Source organism: Bos indicus x Bos taurus, chromosome 15 (genome assembly GCF_003369695.1).
Source record: "Bos indicus x Bos taurus breed Angus x Brahman F1 hybrid chromosome 15, Bos_hybrid_MaternalHap_v2.0, whole genome shotgun sequence".
Lineage (NCBI taxonomy): Eukaryota > Metazoa > Chordata > Mammalia > Artiodactyla > Bovidae > Bos > Bos indicus x Bos taurus.
Genome location: NC_040090.1, coordinates 1838191 through 1855620, shown reverse-complemented (window position 1 = coordinate 1855620; position 17430 = coordinate 1838191). Strand labels below are relative to the sequence as shown.

General features: G+C 41.3%; 1 protein-coding gene across 4 annotated transcripts in view; it reads right to left on the bottom strand.

Moving 5' to 3' along the window:
- Nucleotides 1-12287, bottom strand: part of LOC113905241 (glycine N-acyltransferase-like) — a 51656-nt gene extending 39369 nt beyond the window's left edge. Inside the window, exons 1-2 of one of the 4 annotated variants that reach the window (XM_027562246.1) lie at nt 12095-12287; nt 1064-1159 (exon numbers count right to left, since the gene is read on the bottom strand). In XM_027562246.1, coding sequence (XP_027418047.1) covers nt 1064-1141 — 78 coding nt within the window. In that variant the 5' untranslated portion in view covers nt 1142-1159; nt 12095-12287. Of the gene's footprint in view, nt 1-1063; nt 1160-9054; nt 9138-9813; nt 10052-12094 lie in introns of those variants that run through there. The other 3 variants (XM_027562248.1, XM_027562245.1, XM_027562247.1) reach the window with 3 other exon arrangements.
- Nucleotides 12288-17430: the final 5143 nt, after the last annotated feature.

The following is a 17430-nucleotide window of genomic DNA, read 5'->3' as shown; positions in this document are numbered from 1 at the left end:
TTTATTCTCTTAATAGGATCTGAAGTTGAGGGTCTGTTTTGCTCAAAATACACAGGTAGGCTCTGGAGAGTTGAAACGGAATAAATGGATTATATTTATGGCCCCAGGAGTAACCAGGTGGGCAAGTTATTAAGTTTTCCTGGCCTCAGAGCCATCTTCCACAGCATAGGGAGAAGACCGACTGCCCCTCCTACGGGAGTTTTGAGGCTGACACGAGTCCACAGATCAAGTCCAGCGGCTGCGGTGAAGTGAGGGCTGGAAGTGCTTTCCGTTGCCACTGACGACCATGCTGCCATTGTTCTGGCCTTGAGGCCCCGCTGGCGCCGGTGCTGGCCGCGGTTCTGTGATTAAACTTCTATCTTTAGATGTGCAAAGTGCTTTTAAAAGCAGTTCAGGGAATTCCCTGGTGGTCCATAGTTAGGACTCAGGCTTTCTCTGTCGAGGACCTGGATTCAATCTCTAGTTAGGGAACTGAGATCTGACAAGTCATGCAGACAAAAAAGGAAAAGAAAAAAATGAAAGAAAAAGCATTTTCCTCCTTCCATCAATCCTCTGAATGTTAAAAGTGAAAATATAAATAAATCTGCATAAATCCAGCCATTCTGTAAGAAATACCATTGCCTTAAAGTAATGAATAGTAGATAATTGTTTCTAGATCTCTTCCATGCACACTTGGATTTCAAAGAAATAAGACTTGACCTGTTAAATATTCCAAGAAGATACATGGTGGTTAACTTCACCTCGGGCACAAATGTTTAAAAATTAGTATGTACTTAGATCAACCTTTTAAAGAGAAATCAAGAAAATATTTTTGAGTCTCCAGAGGGCAGTGTTTTTGTAACTTAAAATTATTGGGCAAGTCATATAACTGAGAACTCTTCCCTCTTCCAGGACATGAGTTAATACACTTCTCTTGCCAAGAGATGGTGTGAACTGTGTGCGATGTGGTGTGAGTGAGTTCTTACCACAGAATGTGCACTCAGTAAGAGCTCATTCTCCTCCTGACCTCTTTGGTTCCCTAAGAATGCAACCCTCTGCTTCCCTAAGAATGTCCCAAGCTCACCTTTAAGGATGCAGGGATGCTCTTCCTCAAGGATTTTTCTAGCATCTGCAGCATCTGCGGGCCTTGTAAGTGGAGCATCTTGGCAGGTACCTTAGCCTAGTGAGTACCAACAAATAGCCAGGAATGAGAAGATGCTGAACCAATAAGAAAAGATTCACACAGCTTTACCTGAGTTTTAGAAGGTAACAGGGAAGGTAAATTTGCCTAGAATAACTGCCTTGGGAGAGGGAGACATATTTAGATTGTTTCCATGTCTTGCTGTTCTACCATTACAAAAATTTCCTCTTATATTTTCCTTCAGAAGTCTTATAGGTTTAGTTCCTATATTTGGGTCTACGAAAATTTCAAGTTAACTTTTTGTAAGTGGTATGATGTAAGAGTGGATATTCTTTTCCACAGAGTAGATTTGATGTTGTTGATCAGTTGCAAACTTGTGTTCCAACTCTTTGCAAACCTGTGGACTGCAGCGTGCCAGGCTTCCCTGTCCTTCACTATCTCCTGGAGGAGAAACTGGTTTTTTAATTACTAGTTATTGCAAGGACTGTCCTTTCTCTTTCGAGTTGCTTTGATGTAATTGTTGAAAAGCAATTGAGTTTATATGTATGCCTGCATCTCTCAAGTTTCTATTAGTTTAATTGATCTATATATCTATTCTTATGATTTTTTTTTTACTACTGTTTTTGAGTACTGTGGCTTTATACTAAGCCTTGAAATCTGATAGTGTGGGTCCATCAACTTTTTTAGATGCTTTTTGCTTAGGTTTTTTGCATTTCTATTTAAACTTTGTAATAATCTTGTGAATTTTTATTAAAAATTGTCTGACACTTATGTTGAGGTTGCAGTGAATCTGTAGCTTAGTTATATAAGAAGTAATATCTGAAAAATATTGAATATTTTAGTCTATGAATGTGATGTATCTCTTCATTATTTTAGGTCTTCTTTAAATTTTTTAGCAAAGGACTTTAGTTTTTGGCTATCTTCTGTTAAACTTATCCCCATTCATTCCCTCCTTTGGATGTCATTATAAATAAATACGAGACTTCCCAGGTGGCGCTAGTGGTAAAGAACCCACCTGCCAATTCAGGAGAACTAAGAGACACCATTTAGATCCTGGGTTGAGAAGATCCTCTGGAGAAGGAAATGGCAACTCACTCCAGTATTCTTGCCTGGAAAATCCCATGGACAGAAAAATTTGGCAGGCTACAGTCCGTGGGGTTGCAAAGAGCTGGACACAACTAAAGTGACTTAGCACATAAATAAACATATAACTGTAAATTACGTTATATTTTGAAGTTTTAAAAAATCTGTTTGTTTACAGAAGTGCAATTTTTCTATATTGGCTTTGTGTAGTGTGACCTTATGGAGTTAACTCATTACCTTTAGTATTGTTGTTCAATGGCTCAGTTGTGTCCCACTCTTTGTTACCACTTAGACTGCAGCATGCCAGGCTCCCCTGTCCTTCACTATCTCTTGGAGTCCACCCAAACCCATTTCCATCGAGTTGGTGATGCCATCCAACCATCTCATCCTCTGTCATCCCCTTCTCCTCCCACCTTCAATCTTTCCCAGCATCGGGGTCTTTTCCAATGAGTCAGCTCTTCCAATTAGGTGGCCAAAGTACTGGAGCTTCAGCTTCAGCAGCATCAGTCCTTCCAATGACTATTCAGGGTTGATTTTCTTTAGGATGGACTGGTTGGATCTTACAGTCCAAGGGACTCTCAAGAGTCTTTTTCAGCACCACAGTTCGAAAGCATCAATTCTTCAGTGTTCAGCTTTCTTTTATGGTCCAACTCTCACATCCATACATGACTACAGGGAAAACCATAGTTTTGACTCTATGGACCTTTGTTGGCAAAGAAAAGTCTCTGCTTTTTAATATGCTGTCTGAGTTTGTTATAGCTTTCCTTCTAAGGAGCAAGTGTCTTTTAATTTCATGGCTGCAGTCACCATCTACAGTGATTTTGGAGCCCAAGAAAAGAAAATCTGTCAGTGCTTCTACTTTTTCCCCTTCTTTGCACCATGAAGTAATGGGACCAGATGCCATGATCTTCATTTTTTAAATGTTGAGTTTTAAGCCAGCTTTTTCATTCCTCTCTTTCACACTCATCCAGCAGCTTAGTTCCTCTTTGCATTCTGCCATTAAATTGATATCATCTGTCTATCTGAGGTTATTGATATTTCTCCCAGCAATCTTGAATCCAGCTTGTGATTCATCCAGCCTGGCATTTTGCACTATCTACTCTGCACAGAAGTTACTTGAGCAAGGTGACAATATTCAGCTTTGATGTACTCCTTTTCCAATTCTGAACCAGTCAGTTGTTCCATGTCTGGTTCTAACTGTTGCTTCTTGACTCTCACACAGGTTTCTCAGGAGACAAGTAAGGTGGTCTGGTACTCCCATCTCTTTAAGTGTTTTCCACAGTTTGTTTTGATCCACACAATCAAAGACTTTAGCATAATCAATGAAGCAGAAGTAGATGTTTTTCTGGAATTTCCTTGCTTTCTCTATGAGCCTACCAATGTTGGCAATTTGATACTGGTTCATCTGCCTTTTCTAAACCCAGCTTGTATGTCTGGAAACTCTGGGTTCATGTACTGCTGAAGGCTAGATTGAAGGATTTTGAGCATTACCTTCTAGCATGTGAAATGAGTGCAATTGTACAATCTTTGGCAGTTTGAGCATTCTTTGGCATTGCCCTTCTTTGGCATTGGAATGAAAACTAATCTTTCCCACAATTACCTTTAGTAGTTGTGTATTTTTGCAATTAAAATTTTCTATATATGTGATCAAATGTTTTTTGCAAATGAAAATAATTTTATTTCCTCCATCTGTATGTGTTTTATTCCTTTTCTTGGCTTACTGTACCACTTAGAACTTGCAGGAAAATATTTTATAGGAGGTACTATATGAGCATTCTTTTTGATATTAGGGAAAAGTATTTATTTTCTTACTTAAGCTTAGCTGTTAATTTTTCATCAATCACCTTTGTCATGTTGAAAAAGTTGCTTGTTAAGGGGTTTTTTAAAAATCATAAATTAATGTTGATATTTGTCAGCCATTTTAAATACATCTATTGGGATAATTATATGATTTTTTTCTTGTTGACATGTTGAATTTTAATTATTTACTTTTGAATGCTAAATGAATAATATATTTTCAGTATAAACTCATTATTCATAAGGTATTATTTTTATATATTTTGGATCAATTTTCTATTATTTTAAAGGATTTTTGCACCTATGTTTGTGAATGATTGATCTATATTGATCTATATTCTTATTTTCTAGTAAAGTTTTTATCCATTTTGATATAACATTTATGTTCAGAAAATACAAATTGAGAAAGAGTTTCCTCCTCCTCTATTTTCTTAAGAGAATTAATATTTCTTCATCAAGTATTTGTTGATTTCAACAGTGAAGCCATCTGGGACTCGGAAATATTTTTACTTGGAATTAAATTTCTCTGTGGAAATGTTTTAACTACAAATTCAATTTCCTTTGTAAATATATGGCTTTTCTGATTTTTGAGGTAACTTCTGGTTATTTAGTTGGGTCTTCTCTGGTGGCTCAGACAGTAAAGAATCTGCTTGCAATGCAGGAGACCCAGGTTTGATCCATGGGTTGAGAAGATCCTCTGGAGAAGGGAAAGGCAACCCACTCCAGTATTCTTACCTGGAGAATTCCATGGACAGAGAAGCCTGGTGGGCTACAATCCATACAGTTGCAGAGTTAGACACATCTGGTTATTTATTTAGGTCATTAGAGGGATTTTTTTTTTTTCCATTTTATCTAAGCTGTAGAATTTATTGCACAAAGCCATCTATATTTTCTTATCCTTTAAATGTCTGTGGGATCTATAGTAGTGTTCCCTCACTCATCACTGACAGTCCTGGTAATTCATGTTCTTTTTCAAAATTTCTTGATCAGTTTAGAGTCAGATCAGATCAGATCAGTGGCTCAGTCATGTCCGATTCTTTGCAACCCCATGAATCGCAGCATGCCAGGCCTCCCTGTCCATCACCAACTCCCGGAGTTCACTCAGACCCATGTCCATCAAGTCAGTGATGCCATCCAGCCATCTCATCCTCTGTCGTCCCCTTCTCCTCTTGCCCCCAATCCCTCCCAGCATCAGAGTCTTTTCCAATGAGTCAACTCTTCGCATGAGGTGGCCAAAATATTGGAGTTTCAGCTTTAGCATCATTCGTTCCAAGGAAATCCCAGGGCTGATCTCCTTTAGAACAGACTGGTTGGTTCTCCTTGCAGTCCAAGGGACTCTCAAGAGTCTTCTCCAACACCACAGTTCAAAAGCATCAATTCTTCGGCGCTCAGCCTTCTTCACAGTCCAACTCTCACAGCCATACATGACCACAGGAAAAACCATAGCCTTGACTAGACGAACCTTTGTTGGCAAAGTAATGTCTCTGCTTTTGAATATACTGTCTAGGTTGGTCATAACTTTCCTTCCAAGGAGTGTCTTTTAATTTCATGGCTGCAGTCACCATCTGCAGTGATTTTGGAGCCCAGAAAAATAAAGTCGGACACTGTTTCCACTGTTTCCCCATCTATTTCCCATGAAGTGATGGGACCAGATGCCATGATCTTCGTTTTCTGAATGTTGAGCTTTAAGCCAACTTTTTCACTCTCCACTTTCACCTTCATCAAGAGGCTTTTTAGTTCCTCTTCACTTTCTGCCATAAGGGTGGTGTCATCTGCATATCTGAGGTGATTGATATTTCTCCGGGCAATCTTGATTCCAGCTTGTGTTTCTTCCAGTCCAGCATTTCTCATGATGTACTCTGCATAGAAGTTAAATAAACAGGGTGACAATATACAGGCTTGAAGAACTCCTTTTCCTATTTGGAACCAGTCTGTTGTTCCATGTCCAGTTCTAACTGTTGCTTCCTGACCTGCATACAAATTTCTCAAGAGGCAGATCAGGTGGTCTGGTATTCCCATCTCTTGAAGAATTTTCCACAGTTTATTGTGATCCACACAGTCAAAGGCTTTGGCATAGTCAATAAAGCGGAAATAGATGTTTTTCTGGAATTCTCTTGCTTTTTCCATGATCCAGCAGATGTTGGCAATTTGATCTCTGGTTCCTCTGCCTTTTCTAAAACCAGCTTGAACATCAGGAAGTTCATGGTTCACATATTGCTGAAGCCTGGCTTGGAGAATTTTGAGCATTTCTTTACTAGCGTGTGAGATGAGTGCAATTGTGTGGTAGTTTGAGGATTCTTTGGCATTGCCTTTCTTTGGGATTGGAATGAAAACTGACCTTTTCCAGTCCTGTGGCCACTGCTGAGTTTTCCAAATTTGCTGGCATATTGAGTGCAGCACTTTCACAGCGTCATCTTTCAGGATTTGGAATGGCTCCACTGGAATTCCATCACCTCCACTAGCTTTGTTCGTAGTGATGCTTTCTAAGGCCCACTTGACTTCACATTCCAGGATGTCTGGCTCTAGGTCAGTGATCACACCATCATGATTATCTGGGTCGTGGAGATCTTTTTTGTACAGTTCTTCTGTGTATTCTTGCCATCTCTTCTTAATATCTTCTGCTTCTCTTAGGTCCATACCATTTCTGTCCTTTATCGAGCTCATCTTTGCATGAAATGTTCCTTTGGTATCTCTGATTTTCTTGAAGAGATCCCTAGTCTTTCCCATTCTGTTGTTTTCCTCTATTTCTTTGCATTGATCACTGAAGAAGGCTTTCTTATCTCTTCTTGCTATTCTTTGGAACTCTGCATTCAGATGTTTATATCTCTCCTTTTCTCCTTTGCTTTTCACTTCTCTTCTTTTCACAGCTATTTGTTAAGGCCTCCCCAGACAGCCATTTTGCTTTTTTGCATGGAGATGATCTTGATCCCTGTCTCCTGTACAATGTCACGAACCTCATTCCATAGTTCATCAGGCACTCTATCTATCAGATCTAGGCCCTTAAATCTATTTCTCACTTCCACTGTATAATCATAAGGGACTTGATTCAGGTCATACCTGAATGGTCTAGTGGTTTTCCCTACTTTCTTCAATTTAAGTCTGAATTTGGCAATAAGGAGTTCATGGTCTGAGCCACAGTCAGCTCCTGGTCTTGTTTTTGCTGACTGTATAGAGCTTCTCCATCTTTGGCTGCAAAGAATATAATCAATCTGATTTTGGTGTTGACCATCTGGTGATGTCCATGTATAGAGTCTTCTCTTGTGTTGTTGGAAGAGGGTGTTTGTTATGACCAGTGCATTTTCTTCGCAAAACTCTATTAGTCTTTGCCCTGCTTCATTCCATATTCCAAAGCCAAATTTGCCTGTTACTCCAGGTGTTTCTTGACTTCCTACTTTTACATTCCAGTCTCCTATAATGAAAAGGACATCTTTTTTGGGTGTTAGTTATAAAAGGTCTTGTAGGTCTTCATAGAACCGTTCAAGAGTAGGGTTTAGAGTAGGGTTCCGTTTAGAGTAGGGTTTTAGTAGGGTTTAGTAGGGTTCCCTAAATTTAGCACTATTTATATTTCAGTGCAGATAAGTCTTTGTTGGGGGAGGCAATTCTATGCATCATAGAATGTATAATAACATCACTGGACTCTACTAACTAGCTCTCAGTAGTAACACTTCCACTCTCAGTTGTGAGAAACAAAAATGTCTCTGGGCATTTATCTCATCTTTCTGAAAGCCTCAGGATTTGTTGTTGTTCAGTCTCTAGGTCGTGTCCAACCCTTTGAGACCCCATAGACTGTAGCACACCAGGCTCCTCTGTCCTCCACTATCTCCCGGAGTTTGCTCAAATTCATCTCCATTGAGTCAGCGATGCTATCTAACCATCTCATCCTCTGCCCCCTTCTCCTTTTGCCTTCAGTCCTTCCCAGCATCAAGTAGAAGTCCAGCATTCCGAGATGCAAATGTGACCTTTAGTCTGAAAGCCTCCTGTAAGAGGCAAAATGAGTTTGATGCCAAATTTCTAGGGTTGTAACATTGTTACAATCCTGCAAGCCATTTAATATGAAACTGTTCTGTTAGGCAGGTGCAAACACACACACACAGTGAAAAGTACCGCCAGCCCCAGTAGCAACAGCAAAACATGTTGCCTTGTTATTGAGTAGATTGAAAACTGAAGAGGCTCTAGAAGACTGCCTAGTCATCATGAGCTTTTAGCTTTGGCAAAGGGCAAAGTCCACACACACACACACACAAAGCACTTCAGACCCAGCCATCCTGACTGGAAATATTTGCAAAATATTGAGCAGTTTAAACAAAGAAAGCAAACTCTAAATAATAGAGAATCCTGAAATCAAAGGAGAAAATGTAGAACACAAAACAGTACCTGATCCTTGATTATAATGTGTAAATCTCTGCTTAGACATATTCAATATGCAACATATATGAGAACTGGAAGGAGGTAGAAAGATAAAGTTAGAAGGGAAAACAAGATGTGAAAAGCCATTCACTGCAAACTGAGAGAGTGGCCTTGACATGTACACACGACCATGTGTGGATTAGATGGCTGGCTGGAAGCTGCTGTGTAACAGGGAGCTCAGCTCAGTGCTGTGCGATGACTTACAGGGGGAATGGGGTGGGCGGGGAGCCTCATGAGAGAGGGCACCTCACGAGCGAGTGAACACTGGTCCATGTCCGACTCTGTGACCCCGTGGGCTGCAGCCCGCCAGGCTCCTCTGTCCAAGGAATTCTCCAGGCAAGAATACTGGAGTGGGTTGCCATTTCCTCCTCCAGGGTATCTTCCCAACCCAGGGATTGAACCCAGGACTGCTGCATTGTAGGCAGATTCTTTACCACCTGAGCCACCAACAAAGCCCAGGAAAGGGATATATGTGTACAGATAGCTGATTCACTTTGTTGTACAACAGGAACTAACACAATGTTGTAAAGCAGTTATATTTCAATTAAAAAGAAAACTAAAAAAACATTTTATGGCCATAACATTATTGATAAAATATTTTACATTAACTTTCTTTTTCACAGGATCTGAATTAAAAGTCAGCCTACCGTGCATTCTAGTCCATGTTCCTCTGCATATTTCCTCTCTGACTTTGAACCAACTGCTTTGTTTTCTTGGTTAACCTTTATCTAAGGAACAAGCTACCTCCTGTAGAATGTTTCCTAAGGGAGTAAACAGAACCACATTTGCCTCCTGTCTCGGCACTGTAGGTGTGTTAGGTGAACGCTACCTGGGTCAGCATCCTTCCTGCAAATGTTATTACCTCTCCACTCACCCACCAACTTCCAAACCCCTCCGTACTATTCATCTGCTCAGAATGGAAAGCTGGCTTCGTCCTTCCAAGAAGATCCCCCCCCCCGACCCCCCACAGTACATCTATCATATACACAGTAGAAAGTGAAAGTGAAAGTGGAGTCGCTCAATCGTGTCCGACTCTTTTCGACCCCGTGGACTGCAGCCTACCAGGCTCCTCCGTCCATGAGATTCTCCAGGCAAGAATACTGGAGTGGGTTGCCATTTTCTTCTCCAGGGAATCTTCCCGACCCAGGGATCCAACCTAGGTCTCCTGCATTGGAGGCAGATGCTTTAAACCGCTGAGCCACCAGGGCAGCCATAGTAGAGGCAATGCATTATTTCTCAAATCAAATAGGCTCCCTCCCCTTTGGCATAAATATCAATCAATAAACTTGGCACTTCCTGTCTAAAACCGACAAGAGCATTTGATTTTTCCCACCGTCTTGTGGGAAGAAAAGGAAGGAGGTGAGTATCACAGAGCAGCGATTCTCTCTGCTGAGGTGAGTCCTCACCTGGAAAGCTGTCTGCACAGAGAAGAGTCCCCAGGAACCAATGAGAAGCAGCAGCTTTTTCCAGAACCTGAAGTGCTCGTTGTCCCGGGACGCCCAGCCAGGAGCTGCAAAGGGTGTTGTGGTAGTTTTTCTACAGAAACAACTAAGTTGGAGCTGTCACTGTGGACCTTTCCTCCTTAAAAAGGAAGGGAGAAGGTTCAGGGAGCTGGTGCAGCCTCTCCTGGACCTCTGGGCCCTCCTTCTGGGTCACATGTTCTGCTGTTTCTGCAAATCTGGGAGTCTGGTTGCAACTCAGCGTTTGTAATCCTACCGTTTACCAGTCGTGTCTCTATGACCAAAGCAGCTAATACCTCTTTGCCTCTGTTTCCTTATCTGTAGGTGAAATCAATAACACCGCCTACACTTACTACATTTCTGCTTTGTTAAGTGAAACAGGCTAACATTTGTGAGCTGCTTAGGGAAGTACCTGACAAATACAAGATGTGTATATGAATGTCTCTTAAATGAAAGGGAGCAAAACAAAGTTACACACATGTATAGTGTAAGCTGCCTGAGTAAATGTGTCTCGCAAAATATTGAGTGAAAGCCTTTTTTCCCTGTGGTTATAGGTCCAATCCCTTTTGATACGATGATTCTAATGTGAGGCACTGAAGACAAGAATGTTGGAAAGAGGGGATATGTTGTTCTACTACCCCATCCTAAACAGTCCTGCATAGTGTGAGTTTTTCTTATAAACATCCCCACCAAAGTCCTCGTTTATGTTGACTCAAGGTGGCTCTTCGTAACTACCTCATTATATATAAGTGAAGACGCTCATGTACAGGGTTAGATAAGGTTTTGCCTTCACTTGGGATTCCTGGTATTCAAGGAAAACAAATTCATGTTTAAACATTATCAAGGGATTTCCCTCGGGGTCCAGAGGTTAAGAATCCACCTTGCAATGCAGGGGAAGCAGGTTCAACCCCCGGTTAGGGAACTAAGCCCACACAGCTAGAGAGACAGCGCACTGCAACGAAGACGCTGAATAAGGCAGCCAAGATCCCTCGTGTTGCAGCTAGGGCCCAACGGGACCAAATAAGCCAATAAATATTAAAAAAAAAACAAACACCAAAACCACATAAAGAAATTTTAAAAAATTACCAGCAGTCAGATAGCTTAGCACACATAATATATCTTGCAAACAGAGATAAAAGCATGGAGGCAAGTTACTTTTATGTTATCAGGGATAGGGCTTCCCTTGTGGCTCAGCTGGTAAAGAATCTGCCTGCAGTGCAGCAGACCCAGGTTCGATCCCTGGGTTGGGAAGATACCCTGGAGAAGGGAAAGGCTCCCCACTCCAGTATTCTGGCCTGGAGAATTCTGTGGACAGTACAGTCCATGGGGTTGCAAAGAGTTGGACACAATAGAGTGACTTTCACTTTCACTTATCAGTGATCTAACTTAGGAAAAGAAACAGCTTCTGGCTGTAAAAGCATTGAAATCTGCGGACGTTTAATTTATTTTACATATAAATGGCTCCAGCGCATTTTTGGAGTTAATCCTGTGTGTTTGCAATGGCACAGACTCTTACCAGTCAGTCAAGTAAAATTCAAACTCTGGGCTAAAAAACATAATGTACTTTGACACGGTTGCATAGCCTGAAGTGTGTTCTGTCTGACAACCTAAGACTAGAGGTGTCCCATTAGCTAGCAGGCATAACTCCAGTTCCAGACTCTAGAAAAGACCGGTAGTCCACTGAGGGAGTTGGGGAAGAAATACATGGGCATGGTCTAAGATTCCCACGGTCCTGACTTAGAAAAGAACCCGATTCCCCTGTAGGATAAGAACCCAAGAGCCTCTTGTGAGGTGTGGTTAAAATGACTAATTCGGTAGGTTCTCCATGTCTGGGTTATGTCACGAAAAACAGTTCCCGATTCTCAGGAATATGTGTGTGTCTGTCTTCACAGCACAAGGATATTTACTTTTTGTAGGATTGTCCCCCCGAAAAAAGAGTCATTATTGGTAAAATTAATGTAACACAGTTTAGCACCATGCTTTTTTTTTCTATGTCTAAGAAATTTGAAATCCCATGGACAGAGGAGCCTGGCAGGCGACAGTCTAGGGTCACAAAGAGTCGGACACAACTGAAGCAGCTTAGCACACACACATCACTAGACAGGAAATGCCTCTGAACAGACAAAGGGCTAGTCTGGCTGAGGATGGAGTGATTGAAATGATTAGGTTGAAAGACAATATTTTTCTAATCTTGAGCAAATGTAACCGTCTTATCAACATGACTTACCAAAAGTATGGGTCCAGGGGCTTTTCTGGTAGTCCATTGGTTAAGGCTTCACTCTTCCAATTCAAGGGCCACGGATTCCATCACTGACTGGGGAGCTACAATTCCACATGCTACGGGGTGCAGTCAAAAAAAAAAGTTCCAGAAACTATCTCATGAATGTTTATTAATGGTATCTTTCTAACATTCCTAAAATCCAGCTGTTAATCAGAATATCCTTGTTAAATTTAGTAGCATCAGTTAAATATATGTCCAGGATTTATGGATTCTTTTTTTTAGGAGCTATCAAGTGCAGACAGTCTTTAAGTTGACTGAACCAGCGACTTGGAAGAAGTAATTTATAGAGTCAGGATGGGATTGTCTTTAAAACCTAACCAAGTTATTATTGGAGAAGGCAATGGCACCCCACTCCAGTACTCTCACCTGGAAAAGCCCATGGACGGAGGAGCCTGGAAGGCTGCAGTCCATGGGATCTCGAAGAGTCGGACACAACTGAGCAACTTCACTTTCACTTTTCACTTTCATGCATTGGAGAAGGAAATGGCAACCCACTCCAGTGTTCTTGCCTGGGGAATCCCAGGGATGGGGAAGCCTGGCGGGCTGCCGTCTATGGGGTCGCACAGGGTCGGACACGACTGAAGCGACTCAGCAGCAGCGGCGGCAGCCGCCGCCGCGTCTTCTGATGCTCTTGCCACCTCTTTGTCTTCTCCCTTTTACGCTGTTTTCATAGCATCACTCTCGGTTCTCTTTTTTGGAATGCCCCTTACATGAGTGTCCAAACTTTTCGATGTTGTTCAGTTTTCGTGTTTTCTTTCCTATTTTCCATCCGGTCCCTGTGCTGTGTGATGTTCTGACTTATACCGTCTACCGGAACTTCTTACCTTTCTAATTATCTATCAGCTGTGTCCACTTTGCTACTCAGAACATCTATTGCGATTTCTATTCAAAGTTCCAGTACTTAATTCCCAAAATTAGAGATTGACTAGAGGTTTATTCCTTCTATGAATATAATATACCAACAACTATACTTTCCTAAAATCTCCTACCTGCTCTGTGTTTGTGAATTCACCCACAGGCTGAGTTTTATGCCTTTCTTTCCTTGTCAATTCTTTGGTCATTGCTGGTTTTCTTTTTGAGTTTGAGAGTTCCTATTTACAATTTTAAAAGAACTGTTACTCCACATCCCTGGCATTTTGGAGGATGGGAGTGGAATGTTACAGATTGTGAAACTCATTTGCCCTCTTCATGTGAGGCCCTCCCCTCTTGCAAAGGTCATAGCTCTCTGTTGCTTCCAGTCCCCAAAGCCCCTCTCTGCCCCCAATTGCCTTCTGCTCGAGTAACACATTTGCAAACTATTCAGCAAAAAATCAGGATGGAACCAAAGGTCAACCAGCAAGTTTACATAATCTAGCTCTGAGCCTGGGTTAGATTTTTCCAGTTTGCTGGCTCGGGGCTGATTCTGCCCTGTATGATCTTCTGGCTGACATTTCACACATGTGTTACAGGGAGCCGTTTCTTAGACTTTTATTTCAGCCTGGTCTTGGTCTTTCTCCTTCTCCAGCTTACAGGAAATCCTCAACACATCTGGAGTGTCAACAGATTACTTTTTATCTTACTCCAAGTAGTGTTAATTTAATCACACAATGAATGAAGCTTAGGCAAATGATTGCTGGCCTCCGTCTGGAATCTTGAGCCAGTTCTCTAGCTTGTGTTTCCACAATCCTTTTCATCTCTATTTTTACAGGTGCATGTATTTTTATCTGCATTAAAAAAAATAGGAAACAAAAATCCACAGTGTTGATGAGATTTGCCCAGTATCATCCACTGAGTGGCTGAATCTTACTTGTAATTCAGACACAGTCCTGACCCCTAACCTCATGTTTTTACCACATTACCCAAGGTACTAGACTTAGGTATACTCAACCAACGGTCTCCAAGTCTATAGCATGTAGCAGTTATAAAGCACTTTCACTTGCATCATGTTAACTTTTCCTCACAGAAGTCCTTGCTATAGTGTTATTGCTTACCCTAGACAGGAAATGCTGCAATTAAAACAAATGAGAAAGTTACATGACAGCTGAGGGTTACATGACAATTGTCATGACAAATGACAACTGAGCAATGACTCTCAGGGTCTGGAAACCCGAAGTCTCTGGACAGGCACAGGTATAAATCTTGGGGCATCCTACCCATTTCTATACCACCTACCTCAAACAATATGGCAATCAGCATGTTAAAAGAATATCCAAATAAACCCACCTGAGGCTGGACAATCTTGTTCCCATAAAATATCTTTTTATCTTTAAGGACACTGAACTGCTCCTTTTCACTCCTTTTTCTATTCAGTGGCAGTGACTTCCACTGCTCTGTCTTCCAGCTCATGATCTGTTCCTTTGCGTCATTTAGTCTACTATTGATTCCTTCTAGTGTATTTTTCATTGCAGTTAGTGTATTCTTCATCTCTGTTTGATTGTTCCTTATATTTTTAAACTCTTTGTTAAATATTTCCAACTCTGGTTTTGTGTATCCACTCTCCTTCCGAGTTCCTTGATCATCTTCATGGCCACTACACTGAAGTCTTTTCAGGGTAGATTGCCTATCTCCACATCACTCACTGCTTTTTCTGGGTTTTATCTTCTTCCTTCATCTGAAACATATTCCTTCACTGCCTCATCTTATCTAACTTATTACTTGTAGTTTTATGTATCGTGTGAAATGCCAGGCTAGATGAAGCACACGCTGGAATCAAGATTGCCAGGAGAAATATCAATAATCTCAGATATGCAGATGACACCACCCTTATGGCAGAAAGTGAAGAGGAACTAAAGAGCCTCTTGATGAAAGTGGAAGAGGAGAGTGAAAAAGTTGGCTTAAAAGTCAACACTAACTAAAATCATGGTATCCAGTCCCATCACTTCATGGCAAATAAATGGGAAAACATTGGAAATAGTGACAGACTTTATTTTTTAGGGCTCAAAATCACTGCAGATGGTGACTGCAGCTATGAAATTAAAAGACACTTACTCTTTGGAAGAAAAGCTATGACCAACCTAGACAACATATTAAAAAGCAGAGACATTACTTTGCTGACAAAGGTCCATCTAGTCAAAGCTATAATTTTTCCAGTAGTCATGTATGGGTGTGAGATTTGGACCATAAAGAAGGCTGAGCACCAAAGAATTGATGCTTTTGAACTGTGGCTCTGGAGAAAACTCTTGAGAGTCCCTTGGGCTGCAAGGATATCCAAGCAGTCCAATCCTAAAAGAAATCAATCCTGAACATTCATTGGAAGGACTGATGCTGAAGCTGAAACTCTAATACTTTGGCCACCTGATACGAAGAACTGACTTATAGGAAAAGACCCTGATGCCGGGAAAGATTGAAGGCATGAAGAGAAAGGGATGACAGAGGATGAGGTGGTTGGATGACATCACTGACTCAATGGACATGAGTTTGAGCAAGCACCAGCAGATGGTGAAGGACAGAAAGGCCTGGTGTGCCGCAGTCCATGAGGTCACAGAGTCAGATGCAACTGAGTGACTGAACAACAAGATTGTTTACATTTCTCAGCTTTGGAGAAGTGGCCTCTGTAGGAAGCTCCTTTCTCAGGAAGGCGCTGAAGAGGTATTCTAAGTACATATTCTCTTAAAACCTGCCATGCATGACTGCCATGCTCCAGGCCAGAATTGGACAAAATGTGGTTTTCAAACAGTAAATATGCTTCTGCTTCTGGCCAAAACAGAGAAACCAGATGTGACTATTTACCGTTCCTCCTCAAGCTATGACAAAACTCAACAAAGTAAATGAAACAGTTTTCATATGTTGGACATCAGGCACCGTAGAAATACGATCCCTCAGAAAAGAGAAAATGTGAGCCTTAGGATTGAATCAACTCACTGTGTGAAGGCTGCAGCTCAGGGAAATAGAACCGACCAGAGCACAGGGTCTCACCGAGCTGTGCTTACAGAGACTGGAGGCTGGGGAGACCCGGGTGGAGCTTCGGAGAGAGACAGATGGATGGACAGACAGAGGGAGGGATATCTGGAGAATTCTTGGGGAAAGCAACCTCCTAGACTCCCTTAGACTTTAACCTAGGGGAAGATCACTGGAAAGGAGTAGGTGGGAAATTTACTCTAGGTCCCACAAGGCTGGGAATACTTTGTGTTCTTATGAGTTGACATGAAAATATCTTATAACATAGAGCATTGGGTAAGATGCTCAGGCTTAGCAGGGGATGAAATTCAGCCTTGCCTCTTCTAGATTCACCCTAACTCTGGTTAAAAGCAAGCCTTGACATTATCCAACTGATTCCAATAAGTTCACCAGGCACCAGGACAAGAGACAGCATTATAAATACGTATGACAGAACCTAGCAAGTAACAGCCTATGATTCCAATTGTCTACCATCCAATAAATGGTGAGGATGTTAAGGATCAGGAAAATAGAGAAACACACATCAAAACAGTTAGACACAGAGGAGACACCTGCAAACATACGGTGAAAATGTTTTCTATTGCAAGAATGCTTTTCCTCTTCTTGTAATGTGTGTGTGTGTGTGCATATGTGTGTGTGTGTGTTGTTCAGTTGTATCTGACTCTTTGCAACCACATGGACTGTAACCTTCCAGGCTCCTCTGTTCATGGAATTCTCCAGGCAAGAATACTGGAATGGGTATCTGTTTCCTTTTCCGAGGGATCTTCCTGATCCAGAACTAGAACCTGGGTCTCCAGCATTGCAGGAATATTCTTTACCATCTGAGCCACCAGGGAAGCCCCTTATTGTAATAATTCTTGCCAATAAGGTTTCTCTTTATAAATAAGTAAATGCAGAGATGTTAGAACCTGCAAACAAGAATGTTAAATAGTTATCATTTTACTCCACGTGTGTGAGAGATAGAGGAACATGTGATTATAATGAGGAGGAAAATGGAAGATATAAAGAAGATGCATATGAAGTTTATAGCCGTGAAAACTATATCTAAAATGAAAAATACACTGGACGTGATTAACAGTAAATGAGACATTGCAAAGGAAGAGAAGCTAAAGATACAGCAATTAAAACTATCCATAATGATTTATGGAGGGAGAGAAAGAATCACTGGAGTCATTACTGCTAATATGTCACTATTTCCCCCAAACTTATCTATAGATTCAAATTAGTCATGAAACACTGAAAGTTTCATTTTAAGTTTTTGAATGTTGAGTTTTAAGCCAGACAGTTTCACTCTCCTTTCACCCTCATCAAGAGGCTCTTTAGCTCCCCTTCACTTTCTGCCATTAGGGTGGTATTATCTGCATATCTGAGGTTGTTGATATTTCTCCTGGTAATCTTGATTCCAG